Consider the following 22,803-nt stretch of genomic DNA (forward strand, 5'->3'; position numbering starts at 1 on the left):
ATCTGCAGGTGTTTTTTTTTAATACAAGAATGCAAATGATGTCTCAATTTTAAATAGACCTCAATTATAAATTCATCTTATAAATAGCTGTCGATAATATATTTTGCCTGTCGTCAGTTTTTAGGCAACTGTTATTAAAAACATTTCTCCTGACTCAATTATAAGTTGAATAAGTAGTTGTCAAGTGAATAAGTGTTGGTTAAACCTCGGTTGAACGGTTATTCTACAAGGAAGAAAATAAACACATTTTGTGGATAAGGAAAATAAAGTTGTCAACAAAAAGTAAACACATTTTTATTCATCGTCTATATATTTATTTCTTATTTAAACACAACAGAAATACACACTAATATAGTACTACTGACTTGCATAATTATATGAATGTGATGTTACGTACATTATGCAAGAAAATAGTAGGAACAGAATTTTATTGAATTTCGTTTTATGATGCAAGTTTGGCTTTGTCCAATTTTCTGACAGACTCATAATACGTATTATATTAAAGAAACGGTACCCCTACTTCGAGTGTACCCATATCTAATTATTCAGCATAAATATTTTTTAAGCCACCAGTTTTCACTAATTGAACTATTGTACACGAATTCTATATAGAACTTCCGAAATGTAAACTTGTACTAACGGTACCGTTTGGACGTATTCTGTGAATCTGTACGATACAAAATCATATAACATATTTCATTATAAGGATCCAACCCTATTATTTAGGTAATTATAATAAATATTTAACAAATGAAATCTCTTTATATAATAACATTATACTATGTCACACAAACCAACTCGGTCACACAATGCATAGATCTCAATTATAAACATACATAATACAAATAAATTTTACGCTAGTAACTGAATAACTATGTATAATATTGCTAACCTCACGCTTAGTACGTGTCACGTAAGTTTATCGCTCTAAAGTAAACCATCTAATTTCCTATGTAAATACAGATCGCAAGAGCTTACTTGGCCGAAAAAGGGATTTTCTTTATGTACCTATGTATTCATTATTTTCTAGGATGCTAGAATATATCGGAAATATTAATAATATTGTAAGGCAGCTAAGGAAAAATTGTTTTTACACATCATCATTATTGCAACCAAATTAAGAGAATCCAAACTTGCGTACGTATTCTATTCAGGAGGCTTAGTGTGATATTGACTTAGTGGAAACAGTATTGTAGGTAGAAACCTACAATACTGTTTCCCAGTATTGTGTCTAGATGACGCTCATAAAAATTGAAATATATTCCATAAAAGTCGAAGTTTTCACGTTATCCAATATGTAGAAAATCTCACACATCGGCACATAAGTGCGAAAAAAAATATACGCATTGTATTGTATTTAAACTATGCATATATATACTTAAATAAGTGATGTTCTTAATATTCAGATTAAGCTAGAATTGGATCGATTAAACTCTAGGTATGATAATTAAAAGGAAATTTCATAATGGGGAATTATATTTTTCCCCATGGTCAATGGTACCGATTGCCAAGACGATCAAAGTTCATCCATAGTTTGATTTATTACCCTGGTGTGTTAAGGTAAAAAAAGTTTCACTACCTACGCGAACGGGTATACAAAGTTTAACTATTTCTGCAATCCCCAGATAGAAACCTTTTTTTTTACACAGCCATACACAACTATCGCGAGTAATTATTACGTTTATTTTTGGGCACAGGTCCTTCGAGATGTTTTGTTTTCATTCACAATGGGATGCTGCAGAAGTTTGTTTTCGTCGTTAGTGTTTAAAAATCCATAATTTCATTACTTATAAACAGTTACGTCAGCCAGTGGAATGGCAATGCGATCACAACCACATAATCAGTGTTCCATACTGGCGTTTGCGCGGACGTCATCTTGGTCTATTAGGTCTTGCTAGGCGTGCTAGTAGTTATGAGGAGGAGACCGGGGGCGGCGGTGGTGGCGGCGCGAGGAAGGCTGCGGGCGGCACGGCCCAGGGTGGCGGGAACCCTCTCCATCCACCAGGACCAGCTCCGCCCATTCCCATCATACCTGCACACATATAATATCGCACGTTTTCAAAGAGTACATTTACATTCTTTTTAAGCGAAAAAAGTTATAGATATTTGTTCTACTAATAAACCTGACTTACATTTTAGTTAGTTAATTTTAATTTTATTTATTATTTTTTAAGACATCAATATTAATTCTTTTAATCCGATTTAATTCATTTTTGTTTTGTTTTCTAATTAATAATTGATTAAGTTAAATTTTTCATTGTAACTTAGCTTTAAATATTTATACTTTTAAAGTTTTATATTAACAGACTAAAAATTAATTGTAAATAATTTATAAGAATAACTTTTTACATTTTAATGCATGCATGATCATTTACTATGTGACTCATTCCAAAAAAAAGAGCAAGTTTTAATGTATCTACTGATGGTTGTCTATTATAAATAAATAAATAAGCTAAAAAGTTACAATATTTCTACTAAAATACATCACAAAATGCATTTTGATCGCAATTATGTACCTATTCTAAAGTGTTGCACTTGGGGAGCACTGCCTCCTATAAAACAGGTTAAATCCTAGTATACGGGCAGTTTTCACTTCCTATATATCGATTTTGTATACCATTATTATAACAATGATATTCCAAGCGTAGGTAAAAACACTAATAAAAATTATTAAAAAGCAATGTGTCATCTCTTGTTTCAAACGTGTTTCATTGTAATCTGTTATAAGGACCTTTGAGAAAGTAGATCGAAACTGCAACGTTTAAGCTATAAGACTGATGTGAAAGGCATATACTAATTTCGGCATCGACGGTAGGAGAGCCGTAGCTTAATTGGAAAAAGCGCTCAGGCCGCGATTGCCAGAGAGTAGCAGATTCAAATCCTGTCGGTTCCGAAAATTTTTATATGTATTTTGAATTTATAAAATTGATAATTCCTCCAAGTGTAGGTAAAAACACTAATAAAAATTATAAAAATATAATTGTACTTGTTTCTTTGTGCCCAATAAAGTATTATTATTATTATTGTAGTTAAGATCTAAGTGACCAATATAATCAGTGTCAAAACTGGGAGCGGTGGGCGTTTTAATAAAAAAAAAATTGGTTATGATAATGCTGTTGCTTAAGATGCTCGCTGGTACCTCGAGCTGCTTGCACCATTTAACACACCACGCTGGTAGATGTTCGGCAGTAGGCAGCAAAGTCAATAATATTGATTAATTTATTCGGTGGTTGCATCAGAAAACAGCAAACAACCCACGAGTAACCAACAGTTGATAAAATCAGAATCGTACCTAGTGCGGAGTTTATAAAATAAAGTGTTACTCACCAGGCGGGGGCGGAGGCATGTGAGGTCCAGGACCATTTTTAGGCGGACCCATCGGCCCATCTCCCTGTATAAACATTATTAAATTTAATTACTAAACTAAGGACTCCATTTTTACAACAACTTAATTAATTGTTTAAAACAATTGACGTGTCCTTAGTTTTATTTCCTCACCAACTTGAGGAGTCTAATTGGATGGGATTCGATTCTGTTCTCATGGTTGAAGGAGTAAAAGACAACAAAAACAAAAATCAACTTGATTTTACAAACACTGGCATCTAAGTCGCGTTAAAAGACATATTTTTGTTGTTGGTATTAAACAGAAAGTTTTTATCCGGGTCGAAGGACCAAAAGGATGTGGGATGCATTCTTTTGGAGTGATGATAAATGATACTGAATTAATAGAGATCGACTAATTGCACTGTATTTTTTAATAATGTTAATGATATGTAAATGATATAGCGATGTTGATAATGAGCACGCGTAGAGTGGTAGCCCGAACCGCACTACAGCTACAGCCACAAGGCACCGGCTTGAAGATTGCGTAAACTGCTGACGGTGCAGTGTGCGGTACATGCGTTGGCCCGAACATATACTACGTACTCAATTATCTAACAGTTCTCTTCCCTCTCAATCTCTTGTCTTTTCTTTCTTGCAATGGGGCATTTGCTGTGGATGGTAAAAACTTACATGTGGTGGGGGCGGCGGAGGGAAGGGCGGAGCGCTGCCGGGTGGCGGAGGCTGAGCCGCACTTACGTTGGCTCCCGTGGCACCACCTGCATACGTTAATTTATTAATTTCCTGACCAACCTGGACGAATATCGATATTGTATTTTTTTGGCTTTTGAAATAGAAATCCTTTTTATTGCGCACTGACGGTAAGCCCGTAAAAGATTTGCCATCTCTCAATCGAGGAGTCTTTTCAGAGTATGGAAATACTTGATCATCGGAGTAAAATGGACCTCATACTGTATCAAAGCTACAATCCTTTAGCTCGGACGTTTGTAAAAAAATAGCGAAACTACAGGATTTGCAACACTAAAACTAGTTGCATTAGGTCTATTTTACTTCGTCGATACAGAGTTCAATATGAAACGACTCCTCGTCGAGCGAGGAAATCTTGCAATAGTGTAGTGATAATCTTGCGTGAGTTTCTGCTCCACAAAGATGATAACAAGATGGGTGGTATCTTCCAACATACGAAAGGTGGTAGGCACTTTCGCGAAAGTGGCGACAATTGGAGGAAGCTTTCGAGGAACGTCGACTTCGTACTTTCGACTCAAGACCTCGACACGAAAAGCCTTACCATAAATAACCAGCCGACGGTTTTCTACACCTACACGTACAGTAAAATAGGTCAATTACAACGTACGCCACGCAACCGGAGTTTTAACACCAATTGGTATTTGTCAGTCAAATTCGCTCACATGTCCAGCACAATTCAAATCCGTCGTTGACGGATACATCAAATATGCTCGTATCCAGCATTACTCTCGTTTGCAGACCGATTCTGGTTGAGCACGCTTTATAATTGAAGGGGATATCTCACCTAACCATGGCGCGTGCGGCGGGCCGTGAGGGGGCCCGTGTGGTCCGTGCGGCGGGCCGTGGTGGGGCCCGTGGTGCGGCCCGTGCGGCATGTGAGGGAATGGAGACGGCGGGGGCGGCATGGACGGCAGGGCACCTGTAAATTATCAAATTGATAAACATTTGATTAAGAAACTATACAATATAATACGTATCATTGTCTACTATTACAGTAACTTTAATAACAATAATTATTGTAGAATAAATAAAGTACTAAAAATATTGACATAAAATATACGCCATCATGCAAGGCTAAGCTATTGCAACACTCCAAAATATATCTTTCAAATTAAGAGTAAATAGGCATCTTCGACGGCCGAGTGGCGCAGTGGGCAGCGACCCTGTTTTCTGAGTCCAAGGTCGTAGGTTCGATTCCCACAACTGGAAAAAGTTTGTGTGATGAACATGAACGTTTTTTCAGTGTCTGGGTGTTTATCTGTATATTATAAGTATTTATGTGTATTATATTCATAAAAAAATATTCATCAGCTATCTCAGTACCCATAACAAAAGCTACGCTTACTTTGGGGCTCGATGGCGATGTGTGTATTGTCGTAGTATATTTATTTATTTATTTATCTTCTAGGCAAGCGCCCTCCACCTTAGGCTACATCATCGCTTACCATCAGGTGTGATTGCAGTCAAGCGCTAATAGACGAGGGATAAAAAAAAAAAAAAAAACACATAAGATTCGAAAGGAAAATGTTTGTTTGTTTCATAAATCCCGCGGCAACTATACATTTATCTGGGGTAATTAGTAGCCTGCGTTAATCTATCTCGATTCCAAATTTCAGAAAATTAATTCAGTAGTTTTTGCGAGAGAGAGTAACATACATCCGTCAATCCATCCCTATTAAAAATTTATTTGTTGTATGGTTACTTGGTGCGGCCATGATGGCTCTAGGCGGAAGCGAGGAGCCGAAGGGCGAGTGCGAGGGTCGCCGCATACCACCCGAAAGGCCACCCGTCCCCGGTGGCGGTGCCTCCCCCAATTCAGCCATCAGCGACATATACTCCTCGTCGATTTTAGCCTGCAAAATACATGACACGTTACAACAACACTCGTAATAACGCCATTCAAATTTGTTTAAATAAATTGTGTCATATTAATTGACGGATCAATCAGATGGACCACTTGATGGTATCTGGAAAACCATCGCCTATAACCATAGCAACTATTCGCAGAAAATGCAAGGAACACTTCCTACAACGTGCCGGTCTGTGCCCGGCAACCACGTCCTTCACACCAGAACCAGCAATGCAACAATGCTGCTAGACGGAAATAATCATAATATGTTTATTTATCCTTATTGCACGCCTCATAAGCGAAGCGTTGAAGTAGGTATTACTGTTAGCTTACGCACACCGAGTGATTGTCCAACTTAAAAGGTCACTTTTTTATTCTTTATTGCTTTTATAAGTGAATATAAATAGACAAATGTTGAGAAAAAACACTATTTTTAACACTCATGATATTTTTTAATCTCTTTTTTTTATTTATTTAAACTAATCAAAAAATTGTTTAAAAAAGTTCTGTCTTGGACGTCCGTGTGATGTATAATTAGATGTAGTTTAATTATTATTTACAAATAATCTCAATTTTATTGTAATGAATGAGATTATGAGGCGTGAACTTTTGGATTTTCCAACTATTTTTTATTTACCTTGTCCTGCTGAGCCCCCCTCTGCGGCGTGTGTCCGGGACGTTTGGCGCGACAGTCGCGCGCGATATGTCCGGCGCCGCCGCACGACGAGCACACTATACTGTTCGTCACGTTGGGCTTGTCCGGGCACTGAAATGAAATGAAAATTCACTTTATTGTACACCATACGTAAAGTAATAACAAACACAACTAAAATAAAGACAATGGGACAATAGGCGGCCTTACCGCCTTAAAGCTATCTCTACCGAGCAACTAGCAAAGGATATGAAGGTAAGGGTGTACATAAAATAGTATTTAGGTAATAAATATATATTACATGAAAAAAACTTTACTAACAATGAATTCAAAAATATATACTTTGTACACGTACACATATAAATATAAAGAACATACTGGGATACAAGCATGCAATAAAATAGGGTATTTAACTATATTAAAAATATTGTTGTGCTGGTGTAAAACTTAAATATTATTTGTAAAATGAAATATTTCATTTTATGAAACTTGTCACGCATTATTAGGGTCTCCCGGATTATTGAAACGTAACTTCAATCATTTGGGACTCCCTCATATATTCAAAAAGTTTTTAAACCATTATTTCTCCTAAATAAACCTTTACAAATAGATTCAACAGGCGTCTGCATAGTCTGTCTTGACATTTTTATAGACTTGACACGATAGCAATTTATGTATTGATTTTCATTTAAAATACTGAAGAAATAAACTTATTTTTAGCTTGCAAATAGCATTATGATTCTTTTGAAACAATAAAAAAAGCAAGCAAATACCATATTGTTAAGTATTTCTTAGGTTTTATCGTGTATATATTATTATTGTATTGTTTTTCTTTTTGTTTAACAATTAGAATTTGTAGTATTAAATACACAGAGATATAATAATCCTACAACATTTTTTCTTTATTTTTAATAATATATTGACAAAGTTGCAATAAAGCTTATATCTAAATAAATTACCGTACAAGTCATGGCCGCGTGGAATGGTGCCGAGAATGCTGGCTGCATTTCGGCACTGAACAGCCAGGCTGATCCTTTACGCAAAAAATGAGCCAGCCCTGCTTCACCAGATGAAGCAATCAACCGCGGTGTAGTGTCTCGTAAGAATACATCATACTAATCGGTAATTTTTTCGTAAATGGCTCGTTACACTGATTAGTAACATAATATGTAAAATTTTCTTTAATATGTATTGTGAACAAGCTGTCGGTGTTCCTTTAATAAATAAATAAATAAATAAATTATTATCGTTATGAGTATAATATTAATTCCAGTGGTTACCTTGTATACTTGTTAGATATATATACATATGCATAAAAATGGTTAGAGCGGTTTGATATAGCGTTGTCCTCAACGAAACCAGCTTAATACTAATAAATATAGTTAAGTCCACAGTGGTTTCAAGCCTGAATTCAATAACTTACGAGCCATGTCTTGTATTCCAGCGTCGCTCTCCCGCAGTGTGCCGTTGAGTGTGCTGATTGACCAGTTTCGTGCATGTGTACTTGTTATACATATGCATGAAACTGGTTAAAGAGCGATTTGATATAGCGTTGTCCTCAATGAAACCGGCTTAATAGTAAAAAATATAGTTTACTCCACAGTGATGTATTGTGTTTCAGCGTCAATCTCCCGTAGTGTGACGTCGAGTGTGCTGTGTAACCAGTTTCATGCATATGTACTAGTTATACATATGCATGAAAGTGGTTACAGAGCAGTTTGATATAACATTGTCCTCAGTGAAACCGGCTTAATAGTAACAAATATGGTTTACTCCACAATCATGTATTGTGTTTCAGCGTCACTCTCCCGCAGTGTGACGTGAAATGTGCTGTGTAACCAGTTTCATGCATGTATACTAGTTATACATATGCATGAAAGTGGTTAAAGAGCGGTTTAATATAACATTGTCCTCAGTGAAACCGGCTTAATAGTAACAAATATGGTTTACTCCACTGTCATGTATTGTGTTTCAGCGCCACACTCCCGCAGTGTGACGTGATGTAAGCTGTGTAACCAGTTTCATGCATGTGTATTAGTTATACATATGCATGAAAGTGGTTACAGAGCGGTTTGATATAGTATTGTCCTCAACGAAACCAGCTTAATAGTAACAAATATAGTTAATTAACCAGTCATGTCTTGTGTTCCCACGTCACTCTCCCGCAATGTGACATCAAGTGTGCTGTTTAAACAGTTTCATGCATGCGTATTAGTTATACATATGCATGAAAGTGGTCACAGAGCCGTTTGATATAATTAAAATAAAAATCAAAATACATTTATTTCACGTAGGCCTACTTTATAAGCACATTTGAAACGTCAAGTATGTCTGTTTGTAGTGACTCTACCAACGGTTGGGAAAGCAGATTCCACCGAGCAGAGCCAGCAATAAATATGTATAGCTTTATATAAACGTTATAAGCGTTAGCGTATATACATAGTATAGTATAGTATAGCGTTGCCCTCAACGAAACCGGCTTAATAGTAGTAGTAACAAGTATAGTTAATTTCACTGATTTCAAGCATGCGCTCAATAACTTACGAGCCATGTCTTGTGGTCCAGCGCGGAGCAGTTAGCGCAACGCGGCGCGTCGCTCTCTCGCAGGGTGCCGTTGAGTTGCGCCAGCTCGCGGAGTTGCATGCGCCGAAGATCGTTCTGCCCCTCAGGAACCTCAACGCCTTGGCGGATCACCTCTTTTATCTATCATCATCATCATAATTATGAATGAATGAATATACTTTTCTACTAGAACTACAAAACACTAAAACTACTAAAAACTTGGCGGCCTTATCGCTTCATAGCGATTTCTTCCAGACAACCTAATAGCGAAGATAAAAAACAACAATTATTAACCACTGACCTCTTATCGCTATTGTTAATACAGTAGCCTTAGTCAACTTTTGCTCACTCGCAATTGAGGAGGTGTTTACGCATTTCAATCTTTGTATTATCTAAGTAAATCTTGTACTTCTGCTTTTTTGTTTTACAAATGTTCAGTCAAAAGCCCAAGCTAAAGGATTGTAGGCAACTTTGAGCTTTAATTTCATACAAATAAGATCTATTTTACTCCGATTTTCGGGCGATTTCATACTCGAAATGCAAGCGAGCAAATCTTGTACTAGATGTCCCTACAAAACTATATGACAGATGACCCACTTGATGGTAAGTGGAAAACCATCGCCTAAAAACCAAGCCACACTTCTTTTTTTATGTTAATGTAGTCTGGTAATTATATTAATCCCATACCCCCTATTCGCTTCCTACGCGAAATCGTACCGGAACACTAAATTGCTTAGTAGCACGTCTTAGGTAACTAGCAACGACTGATGAAAATTCACAAATTTCTCCATTTGTACAGAAATTTGGTATAAATAAATATGGTGGTATCACTGCCCCAGACGAGCTCAGGAGTGGTACTTTTCTTTTGTATACATATTTAACTAGCGTAACCAGCCCGCTTCGCCGGGTTAGATTTTGCTTTTTTTATTTAAACAATAAACTTACATCATTAAATTTTTAATTTAAGTCTCATAATATATTCAATCATTTATTTCTCTCCGTATTCATTCTCTTCTATTCTCTTCTCGAGCGGGTGAAGATCATTATCTACACCCATGTACACCCAACAATAGAATATCATCATAGTAAATAAAAGCTGTATTTGACAGTTTAGACAGTTAAAAAATAGGAGTGCTCCGATCGTCACCAAACTTTACAGGATTACTCGCTCGCCAGGTCTATCCGGAGATTCCCTGAAAGTTTCATTGAAATCGGTCCAGCCGTTTCGGAGCCTATACGGAACATACCCACACACTTTATCTTTTATATATATATAAGATAGATAGATTAACACGATGACGGCAGTTTACCCAACCCAACTCCCCCAACAGTTCAGCAGTAGCCTGCTATAGGCTATTAATGATGATGGATTTGCGTCAACACGCGTAGCGTCAACGCTTACCTTTTCCACAGCCTTTTTGACGCAGTCAGCGTTGGTAGCGGTGATGTATGCATGCAGAGGCTCGTCTTCTCCGGGCAACGGCTGTCCGTCCTTGCGTCCAACCTTCCCCTCCTTCACGGAACCTTTCCCGCGTATGATAATCTTCGCGCCTGTCTCTTTCTCCATCGCTGTATGGTAGGAAAATATTAATATATAATGAAAAAATTTCAGAACCATGTTTTTGGATATAGTTAGTACCCAGCACGCACCTCTAAGTTATGTGCGTTTTAAATAATTCACACATCACTTGCTTCAATAGTGAAGTAATACATCGTGAGGAAACCGGCATGCCTGAGAGTTGTACATAAAGTTCTCAAAGGTGTGTGGAGTCCACCAATCCGCATTGGGCCAGCGTGGCGGAGTACGGCCTTAACCCCTTCTCATTGCGGGAGGTGACCCGTGCACAGGGCCGTGCAGTGAGCCGGTAATGGGTTGATATGATGATGATGATGATTACTGTAGCGGCCAGCATAAGAGGCATTGATGGACGAACGTGTTATGTCTTTTACTCACAAATGTAAGTCTTGTACAGTACATTTTTCAATTTCAAACAACGAACAACATATTTTTTATTCTTGTTTAAGTGTTCATTTGTTTTTTTTTTCAATAGACAGTTTTCCATCTGCAAGTCAGTTCGAAATTTAAATATAACCTTTTATAATAAGTTACCTCCTTGGTTGTGATGTTTAAGAGTAAAAGTACGTTACGATTTATCTCGCATCAAAATAATTTACATACCCTCATGTACTCTATTTCGTATGTTCGGACATAACTCCTTTATTTATAGACTGATTTGCTTTTACTGACTGACTGATTAACTTATTTATTTTAAGGATAGGATGTACATTGTAGTAAATATAAACTTTACCTTTAAGCGTATTCCCGCGCGGTCCAATGAGCAGTCCCACAAAGTTTATATCAGGATGCTCTTCCTGAGGGATCATCACTTTGTCGTGTACGCGGATAATGGGCGGCCTAAAAATACAATGGACACGTGAAAATAAATAAATATAGTATAAATTGTAATACATTTCTTTCGTAACTCAACTTACATAGAACTAGACCCTAGCCTTCAGAAGTTTTTTTTTGTAAATCCATTTGGAACCATTAGTTTTTTTTTTTGGACAAATAGAATCAATGTCAAAGGTGCAAGCTATGTCTATATCTATTTTAAGTATATTGTTTGAATACTCGCTAGAATTCCTTTCATCGAATGTCAGAAGTGGGATCACTTATTTTATCTCTGTAAAGTGTCTTTAAGGTACGGGTGACCTCGCACTGGTTAGCATAGCTTCGGTAGACGACTATGTGGACAGAGAAAATCAAATGGGAGTTGCATGAAGATGTAATTTGGACTCCCTGAAAAATTCTAAGTCCAGCCAAAGGACTTCTATGGCATGATAGTGACGATGAGAAGGTTCCAAACGTTTTTCGCCTTCATTAATAACCTATAGTCTAATTCTGGACTAAAATCCTCTCCCAACGGGAAGGTTTGCCGATAATCACCACGCAGGGCAGTCGGGTTGTAGTGGACGGTAGGAGCACAAAGGACGCTTCTGCCTGTTCTCTGTTATATTCCTCTGGACACCTCGTAGGACACCCGCCTGAAGATGCACCACTGTCACCGCACAGCCCTGCTTTTCGCGTTATTGTTCCACAATTCGATTATTATATGAACCTACCAGAGAGCTTTTCTGACATCAGAAGTGGGATTACATAACATACACAACATTACTAATCCTCCCTGTACGGGATTTTTTTGTTGGTAAATCGCCGTTGTTAGGCAAATATTTTTTATTTCCACTTAAATAAGCCCTTCACTGCATTCTCACCTAGAGATAAGTGATGATGCAGTCTAAGATGGTAGCTGGCTAACCCGTTGAGGATATAGAAGTTATTTAATATAACATATTGTTTGCTTGTCCTTTTCACGCCATGAACTTGATTTTTGGCATAGAGTAGGTTTCGTTAAGTAAGCAGAGATACAAGTGCTACTTTTTATCCCAGCAAAACAAATGGCTTCCAGATGATTTGTAAAAACTCCTAATAAACGCGGACGTAGGAGGCGGGCAATAACTAGTATTTAAATATATTACAAACGTACTTGTAATCGGGGGGCGGTTTGAATTCTGGGTTGATCTGTTGCATCCTCTGCACTAAACGATGTCGCTCTTCTTCCAGTTTGCGCCGGGTGCGGTACTCGCGTGTGTTCAGACGTTTGCCATCCGTCGAATAGATTGGCTCCGGCGAAGGTGACCTGAAATGCAACCGTATATTATGCTTCGCACTACAGAGAACTTTTGTTAGAGAACTAGTGCGAAAATAGTAATTCCAGTGTCTCAGTTAATTTAAGAATTTACTAAGCATGATAAGGTTTCACATATTATTTTGTATTTTTTGGAATTAATAATAATTTGATCTTTACAAAAACTTTGACTATTTAAATATAATCGATTCAAAATTTCGATTCATTTTAGTTTCACTGTATGACATAATAACCAGATTTTTTTCGTAAAAAAAAAAATATGATGAGAACGGAATGAATATTCTGTACTAATTAAATAAATCCAAAAATGTCAGTTAACTACTGCATTTCATCAAAAAATCTTACAGGATTATTTAATAAGAGATTTATTTTTAACTTAAGTATTTCAAAAGATGAAATGCAGTTGTTAACTCAGATGAATAACAAATACACATAATTTAAAAAAAAAAATTAGTTTTTACAAAACTATGAAAAGCTTTAACCGGATATATATTTTTTAAGTATTATGTGTACTCATTAACTAATTGAACTTAAAAAAGTGTAATATTCAAACAAATCGGTGGTAAAATAAAATTGTTGCTAGAATTTAAATAATGCTCCACTATCCTAAGTCTAGCTCCTAAGCTACGTCAATGGCCTAGAAAAAAATTGTTTTATTATTTCGTTATTAATAAAAAATTATTAACCCTGAAATTTGAATAACGTTAGCGCTGAAAATAATTTTATCATTATTATATTATTATTATTATTAATAGTATTAGACCTGCGTCGCTGAAAAAGTTTTTATTAATTATGTACGTTATTAAATAATAATTATTAATGATTAGTGCGGCTGTGCGCAACCTGCAAAATAGAAAATAACGAATTAGTAGACCGAGGAGGGAATGTGAAGAGGGTATTTTTTTTTTATTAATTCGTACAAGGAATAAGAACTTGATAGCGACAGGAAACATATTTCAGCTTTTTATTTATTATTCAAAAGAACTTGCAGTGGAAGGTTTTTTTTGTTATATTCCCAGGACTGCAGGACCGTACTCTTTTACCTAAAAATATAAGAATGGAAATATATTATGTGCATTAAGTCATTATTGAATTAAAAGTTTATTATCGATATTATTTTGATTGTTTTTTAGTGTAAGATAATTTAGAGCTGTAAGAACTTTTTCGGTTAGTTTGTAACGTATCCCATAATCCAATAATTGAAAATGAACCCTAGGTTAGTTAGGTTTAGGCCAATTGTAAAGTTAAATACGCGAGCGACATTCTATTTCGGAACACTTTGTTAACCCCAATTTTAACGCGAACAAAATAAAAGTTAAATGTATTTTTGTTTGTTTTTAAATTATAGAATTTTATAAAAAGATTATTTAGAAATGTGCTAACAACTAAAGTTTAAATTTGAAATGGAAATATCAGCAATGAACTAAACAAATGAAAATCTTACTGTTACTTTACTATTATTTTTATTACTTTTTTTATATTTTAATTCATATTCAAATATATAATTTAAAAATGCAAATCAAAATTTTATTTCACTATCATATTGCTGTTTTTTTTTTTAATGAATAACACGTATTTAGTTTTAAGTTATTAACAAAAAAACCTGCATTATTTATTAGGGGGGTCCCTCACAGTCCTAACACTGGAGCTTGTCTAAATAGTTTACTTGTTTGATCGATACTCATTTGCCGATGGCAGGACACGTGGTCTACACTGGCGGATGCGAACCTTTCCTCCACGTTGGGCGGGATGCCGAGGTCTCCGGAGCGCAGTTTGCGGCTCACCTCCTCGATTTGCAGCTGCACTGTAAGGGAAGGGGTTAGCCACGCGCGGCCATACCACCGCATTAGAACATTGCCGCATCACACAACTATAACACTACGCGTACACCCAACTTCTCAAACAAAGATCTCGGGTTGTGGTGATATTTTTATTTTTGAGTTACTGTTGATGACCTTAAACATTTACACAATAAAGGAAGTCAAATTTAGAACTTAAAAGATTCGATTTTCATATTGCTATTTTGATAATCGATTTATCAACTTTCACACCCCATATTTAAAGAAAATAAGTGACTGATATAAAAAAAATTGCTTTACAAAGTAAGCCACACAGTTTACAAGTGCCTTTAATTATTTTCTATATGCCATATTTAGAATACTGGGCAGGATTCATAGAACTTAAACGATCCCCTGCAAGTATATTGAAAAATATATAATGTATATTTCACATAGTTATGTTACATTAATTTGAATAATAATTAACATTATGATTCGAATACACAGATTTAAACATAAATGTAATAATGAAATACATATTTTCATTATAACTCTTTAAATGCATATGACATAAAGAAATAAGTGCCAGTAATAAAATTAAAAACGCTCTGTTCTTATTCAATTGTTGTACAGAAGAATTGTATGATAATGCAGCCAATATAAAAATCAGGATACAAGGAAGCTATAGTAAACGGTTAAAATGATTTATTAAATAGGGTAAGGATTTTAAATGGTATGTAAAATGTACACATGACAAAACATAGAATTTGAAGAATACATAAGAAACAATTATTTTTTTTCTGTATTAACTCACATATACCTTATATTGCGATCACATTATGTTGCGTGTAATTTACATTCACAAAAAAGCATTAAATATGTGTAATTAAAAAAAAAACAGAAAACAAAAATATGAACGCCATACAAAAACTAAAATAAAGTAGTAAATATAAAATTCCAATAAATATTATAAGTGTGATTGTATGTTTTTTAACCTTCCTACGCGACCTAATTAAACAAACCAATTAACTAGATTTTTGGCATAGAGTAAGTTAATACGATGGACAGAAATATAAGGTCCTTTTTATTCCACGAAACCAAACGTTTCCCACGTGATTTGTAAAAAAACCGTAATAAACGCGGACGAAGATGGCGGGTTACAAATAGTAGTAAATAAGTAAATATCGTCAAAATCATAGGCGAATTAAAGGATTGCGCTGCTCACAATCAGCACAGCAACTAAATATAATGCAATTTTGAGTTAAATTTTAATAAGTTTAAAAAAAAACTTGTATTAATTTAATATTAGTATTCATAATAACTTTTGATCTAAAACTTTTTCCCAAGATCTGTACTTAAAAAGAAATAACTGTTTACAGTTGACATAAAAATTGCACAATGTCAACCATATCAGCTGTGTTTATGTTCTTACATTCATATACAGGTCTCGCGATTTTACATGGTCGGCCTGCAGTTGACTCTCGAAGACGTTCGCACATATACCAAGTACGATGCCATTATTTAATTTTTGAACACGTTATCTGACTTTCGTAAAACAAGTTATCTCTGACCGGTAAACTAATATTGGGTTTCGGTAACCCTCATTCTATTATAGCAATCATTAAACTATTTTTGTATTACACCATTGACTGAATTCTCAAACTGTCTTAACTTATGATGCCGTCAAGATGGTAGCGGTATAACCATTTTGAGGAACGGTTACCCCAATCGGTTCCTATCGGGGATCGAACCCGCTTCAAAAGACACCACTGCGAAAACGAGTGAGTAAGTATGTTAGGAGTTATTTTTTTTTTGTTTTTTTAACATATTTATATATATTGATTAATATTTTAACAGTTACATTTTTTGAGTAAGAACAGCCCTGCCTCTGCGATTTGATACATCAATTAAGTTAGGGGTACGAGTTAGGGGTATAGAGATGATACTCACGTAGATATTGCTCCTCTTGCTCCCGCGTGAGGGTGGACGGCAGCACGGTGGGCAGGCCGGGGATGAAGGTCTTGTCATGCTCCGACCCCATCCAGCGAGAGCGGCGCCTGCGCGCGCGCCGCTCCGCCGCCGACTCCCCCGGGGGACCTGACCAATCGTCATCATCTTTTTCCCATGACAAATCCCTTTTCCTCGTTGGTTAGTTATTTACATTGGGTACAGAATGGCGACCGCAACAGCTTTCATCATTGAGACACACACTACACAGCACGGCTAACATAGGCAGGCGATAGATTTAAATTGAAAAATTATTTATTCATGAAGGCCTATCGCTATATAGGTATATACAGGTACTTATGAAACCTTCATATAAGTATATATATATGTTTCCATTATTTTGAGTTTATTGTGATAACTACATTAGTTAACTTAAACCTAAAGCTAGGCGGGTATCAAATGACAAAAATTATTAAAGTCAAGTCAAAGTCAAAAATATCTTTATTCAAGTAGGCCCATAGGTGGCACTTATGATGCGTACATAAGAATTACACGGTAGTGAGATGATGGCGATAACACATTCGTAAACTTAAAACTAAAGCTACGACGGTTCCAAACGCGTCCTGGTCTAAGAAGTAGCCCACAACAAACTCAGCCGGGTGTTTTTTTTTTGTTATCACCATCTCACAATGTCATTTAAAATTATTAGAATAGCAACCTGGTTAGGGCAATAATTCACACCCAAGCTTTTTTATCGATTACGTAGTCCTTTATACTATAATAGGACTTTTCTATAAGCTTACGTTTAATACAAACTTTGAACTTTTTAAGAGACATCTCCAAGATGTCAATGGATAGTTTATTGTAGACTTGTATGCAATTTCCTTTAAACGAATTATGAATTTTATGTAACCTAGCATATTGCGCTGTGTCTCCTGACTGCACCAGGGAATACGAGAAGTAAACGACAGTTCATTATTACACATATATTATTTTCACCAATGGATTTGTTCTCGAAGAGTTGACAAAGCTGTGAGACAAATGTTTATCTTTAACAGGGAGAAAAATGTCTCCTGCCAAGCCAGCCGTGCATGGCATACGTGTCCTTTCTGAATGTATTAAAGCCGTAGTCCACCAAGCTGGCCAAGTATAGATAGGTAGGCTTCACACACCTTTATAGCAAACCGTGGAGCCAATAAAAGTGCGTATTGCCAGAAAATTCAAAGATTTGGCGTCAGAATAAGCGTTAATTACATACCTTGCCCATCTTCCTTGTCGTCGTCGGGGTGGTCGTAGGGCAGCTTCTCCCGGTAGCGTAACTCTGTCCTGGCCTGCATGATCTCCAACTTCTGCTGTACGGAGGTGGGTGTGGGGATGGCTGTGGCCGCGGATAGAGCCGCCGCGGCCGCTGCAGCTGGTTGTACCGGCGCAGCCATGCGACGTTGAGCGACAAACGTCTGTGTGCCAAGTAAGAGATTTTTGTTTATTTATTTATTTAAGAGCACTAAGAATATGCATATTACACGTTTTTTAAACATAGCACACAAACACATGGACTGATATGCACGTCAATGACAAATGCACATAGCATTTACAAAGCGTCATATAAACTTAATTTGCATAAAAATTAACACAAAATTAACTCACTGATAAGTGTTCGGTGAGTTTTTTTCTAAAAGTTGTGGGGTGAGTCATGGAAGATATCGATGCCAGGTATCTTTTTAGATAACTCGTTGTATTTGGCACAAATACGTATAATAGGCGCTCGTTTTTCGAGATGAAATTTAGTAAATGGTATATGAAAAAAAATTGTGGCCTGCGGAGATTCAGGGGAGGGGAGCGGTAAATCAGGGCTATTTATGCCATAACTCTCTGTATATTATAATATCTAAGTATTTATGTGTATTGTTCATAAAAGTATTCATCAGTCATCTCAGTCAGTACCCATAACACAAGCTACGCTTACTTTGGGGCTAGATGGCGATGTGTGTATGTATTGTAGTCGTATATATTTATTTATAATTGGGCATGGGCGTCATTGAAGGACAGCAAATAAAAAAGAGCTGAAGCTTATTTTTTGAGTTAGCCCTTGACTGCAATCTCAACTGGTGAGAAGTGGTGGTGCAGTCTAATACGGTAGCGGGCTAACCTGTAAGGGAGTCAGTATGCCCCTAATTAGTATCTACGCGTCATCGCACCAGAACACCTAATCGCTTAGCGCGACGTCTTTGTCGGGTAAGAACAGACCAGACCAGAGAAAATTCAGAAATAATAAATTTCCCCCCTGCCGGGAATCAAACCCGGGACCTGCTACTTAAATTCATAGCGCTCAACGTTGCGCCACGGAGGTCGTCAAAATTACTTCAACATCAAAGAGAGCAGACTGTACTTGATGTACGCATGAGTAATTATTTTCTCGTCATCATCATCAGCCCATTACCAACCCACTATACAGCTCTCCCTTCTCAGAGAGAGGAAGGGTGTAGGCCATAGCCTAATGCGAATTTGTAGACTTATTACACTTTTGAGAACATTATGGAGAATTCTCAGGCATGTTTTCCACAAGATGTTGACCTTCGTAATTTAAAAGTCTGACTCGCTTCAATTGTGCAGTATACGCAATGCATAACAGACATCGAGATGTAAGTTCACGTCTATAAAATTGGAATAAAAGGATAAAAGAATATATGATATATGAGATAATATAAGCAGCTTTCTCTGCGCATGGTTTGGCTTTTGTATCTAGGTAATAATCATATGTTGCTTTTAGAAGCTTACCATATAGTTGATGTATTTCTAAAAAATAATAAATTACATTAAGACAACATGTTGATTTAGTTATATCATAAACATACTATTAATATTTTACCTGTCTTTCTTCAGCGTTGTGCTGGAATTAATCACAGTATAATCTATTAAACCTTAGAAACGTTAGAAAGAGTTTTGTTTGAGAGCACAGAAATGCAAATAAGCAAGGGGGTAGAACTTCCCCGGATGAGCTCAGTCACAGAAAGCTACTACTGTTTTAAGCTTCCTCTTCTACTGTATCCAATTAGCTTGTAGGGACACATGCATAGTGCAACACGACTCCTGTTGCTGATACAGCGAGTCGCCCCGCCGCGCAGAGTATTTTAATAGGAAAATTTTATATTATTATTCGAGAGTTGCAATCGGTACACTGGGCTGTACACGCGGATTAAATAGAGTTATAACAAGGGAAGTGACTTCTTTATTACCCCTTAGCCAAGCTCCTAAAAACTTAACACCCCTTTTTATCTAGTACCAGTGCACTCGGCAGACATCGTCCTGCTCGGTAAAGCAGCTTTACTTAGCAGGTCTAATAGTGTTTATTAAACCAATCAGAAAACCATTTAAATATACACACAACATAACATCAAAATCAGTCCAACTGTTTAGGAGGAGCTAGGCAACAAAAACATGTATCGCTTAGTATTTTTCTTACTGTTTAAACCTTCCCTAGACTTTCACAAATATGTCAAAAACTAATTTAGCCAAATCGGTCCAACCGTTCTCAAGTTTTAGTGAGACTAAAAAACAACAATTCATGCTCATAATATAATATAACTAAAAATTTTTTAAATATAAGATATTTAAAAAATTCTAACCTGTGCAACAGCAGCAGCTGCCAGTATAGCTGCCTGTGTAGCAGAGTTAATAGTGGTAGGCGATGCCACTGTACGCGCTGTCGCCTTGGTGGTGGTGCCCACCATTTTGTCTAGAAGAGCTATAGTGCCATCCCTGTGAAGAACAAAGTATGTATATTGACTCTCTAGAATTATCACTTTACAAGCGCATTCTTAGTTCTAATGGGATAAAAAACTAGTCTATGTTACTCTCCATACTTTCCACTGACTATGTCAAAAAATATTTGGAAAATCCAAAAGTGCACGACTCATAATGCTCATTTAATTATCAAATATTGAAAAAAAATAAAATGGAATAAGTGAAATAAAGTGTACATAATATCTATAGATATAGATATATCACCATCCATGTTAATTTTACATGGATATATATAGATATAGTCTTGCAGTTTTCGTTTTCTTTTAATTGCATTTAAACTACACTGAATTAATTAATCATTCGCATTCAGTGACCTACAATCGTCTATTAGAATTTTTTTTTTTTTAATTTAACTCAAATAAAGGATTTTTTCACAATTTTTTTGACTTATTTTGGTGTTTTTTTCCAATTCTTTTGCAGTAAAACAATTTTTTAAAAGTATGGAATTAATCTCCATTAAATTATCTCGACAATAGTATGCAAAATATCTAGATTCCGTGAACTAACAAGGCTATAATAATAAAAATAGCCGCCGAAAGAGGCAAAAAAAAAAATTTCGATCGTAAAGCACTCTCTGATGCTTTGCATCATGAGTCGTGCAATAAACTTGATTGGTTGCTTAGTTGGGATGTAAATAATGGACAAAAAAACAAACACATTTTCGCATTTATAATATTAGGTAAGATATCTGTGTCACTAGTGCTATCCCCTTTTGATTAACAATGTGGAATCTTATTTTGGATATTATATTATTAAGTTATGAAAAGTAAAAATATATTTTGAACCAAATGATTCTAACCATCATAGTAACAGTTCATAGTATGGTTACTTTTAATATAGTAGTATTGTTACTTTAAATGTTCTCTAGTTGAGTATAGCATATTTACAAATCCCACATTGTAAGAAAGGTGTGGCGATCTGAAATGTCTATTATATTGTTCAATCATTAATCCATTACCAATCATTTATTATGTAACCATAACCGAATTGCTACCTATACAAGGTTGCTTGGAAGCTGGTTACTCCGCTTTCATCTATCATCAAGATAGAAATTTGAAAAATGATGTTTGAACAGAGCAAACCAGCTTCATTAGATCTAATCTGCTTCTCAAACTGTGAAAATCGACGCCTGATGCGAATCTACACCTTAATGACAATATAGTGAAATAAATATTTCCTATACATAAAACCTTTATGAATAATAACAATATTAAAGAAACTTATTTCATAGTATAAGTAAAATAATGGCCACTCAGCTTGGCTTACAGCAATAATACAAATTACAGAAAAAGGATGGACTTATAATATTACGAATAGTTTTCCAGACAAAGTTTGTGTTGCCACTACCAATTATGTTATATTTTTTTTATTAATGTGTACTTTTATTTTTATAACATAATAATTTACCTGTCTTTAGATTTCCTCCCGCGGCTTCGGCTGCGTGAACGTCTCTTTTCCTTATGCCTTTCACGACTGCGACTGCGCTCTCTCTCTTTATCTCTGAAAATTGATAAGTTTGAAATCAGGCAATTTTAACACCACCTGGACATAATCTACGTTCAAATTATTAAGATAACAATACTTCTGCTGCCTATAGGGCATAGGGCATTAAAAAAACCCCTACAGAGTGGCTGATTTTAACACCCGGCACACAGCTCTAACATTTCAGATTTGTGTGGGTGTCTAACACTGCAGCAATTACTCCAAAAATTTTACACAAAAATACAAAATGAAATGTTAATATTTGTCGTTCTTGTAGATATTATGCAACGTGTTTAAGCCCCCCTAGAAGGAGCACTAGTAAAACAGGCCTGATTTAATAAAGTAACTAACCTCTTCGAGCGGTGGCGGTCCCGATCACGATCGCGATCTCTGTCGCGGTCACGGTCTCTGTCCCGGTTGCGTTCGCGATCACGATCCCGATCCCGATCCCTATCCCTATCCTTATCCCGGTCACGATCGCGGTCGCGGCCCTTTTCCCTTTCCTTATGCCTGTCCCGGTCGCGAGATCGGGAGCGACTTCTGTCTCTATGACGGGAACTCATTCTATCACTGTGGTAAAACTAAATTAAGTGACAAACAGATTGAGAATGGAGATAGGGTTTATATTGGTGCACAAAACTTTCCTTACTTCCTCAAATATTTATTTTTAAATTAAGTAAAAGATTTAACACGCAACAAACAGAAACAAGATGGCGCACACTGTGTCCACAGACTATAGAAGTCTGTCACATAGCACATTTCATGTTTCGCAGATACCAGCTAAACCATTGTTTTACCATAGACTAGATTGATGTAAATAAGTTTAACAATAAACGGCTAATATTAATGAAAACTGAGCTTAGAATAAGTGGTTGAGTCAGTAAAGGTCTTATATCTGATGACGATGATCAACTTTGGCGCCTTCTACTAAAG

General features: G+C 36.1%; 1 protein-coding gene across 2 annotated transcripts; it reads right to left on the reverse strand.

Annotated features, from left to right (window-relative positions):
• Positions 1-278: 278 nt before the first annotated feature.
• Positions 279-22,595, reverse strand: LOC120626761 (splicing factor 1). 2 transcript variants are annotated; one of them, XM_039894434.1, is made up of 16 exons: positions 22,222-22,595; positions 21,796-21,888; positions 20,211-20,343; positions 17,843-18,041; positions 16,588-16,734; positions 14,588-14,663; positions 12,698-12,850; positions 11,462-11,568; positions 10,555-10,721; positions 9,135-9,293; positions 6,576-6,704; positions 5,792-5,942; positions 4,874-5,008; positions 4,015-4,100; positions 3,328-3,391; positions 279-2,032 (listed from the first exon to the last, which is right to left on the reverse strand). In XM_039894434.1, the coding sequence occupies exons 1-16, from the start codon at positions 22,431-22,433 to the stop codon at positions 1,911-1,913; spliced, it is 2,133 nt and encodes a 710-aa protein (XP_039750368.1). In that variant the 5' UTR covers positions 22,434-22,595; the 3' UTR covers positions 279-1,910. The 2 variants fall into 2 exon arrangements, with proteins under 2 accessions (XP_039750368.1, XP_039750367.1); XM_039894433.1 differs by having other exon boundaries at positions 16,588-16,752.
• Positions 22,596-22,803: the final 208 nt, after the last annotated feature.

This window comes from Pararge aegeria, chromosome 10 (assembly GCF_905163445.1).
Source record: "Pararge aegeria chromosome 10, ilParAegt1.1, whole genome shotgun sequence".
Lineage (NCBI taxonomy): Eukaryota > Metazoa > Arthropoda > Insecta > Lepidoptera > Nymphalidae > Pararge > Pararge aegeria.

Excerpts from the sequence above, each read along its gene's own strand:
- LOC120626761 (XM_039894433.1), bottom strand. The coding sequence starts at position 22,433 with ATGAGTTCCCGTCATAGAGACAGAAGTCGCTCCCGATCTCGCGACCGG. Across the intron at positions 18,042-20,210 it reads CAGCTGCTGCTGTTGCACAG|ACGTTTGTCGCTCAACGTCG; the intron begins GTTAGAATTTTT and ends CTTGGCACACAG. Across the intron at positions 6,705-9,134 it reads TGGACCACAAGACATGGCTC|TGCCCGGACAAGCCCAACGT; the intron begins GTAAGTTATTGA and ends ATTTCATTTCAG.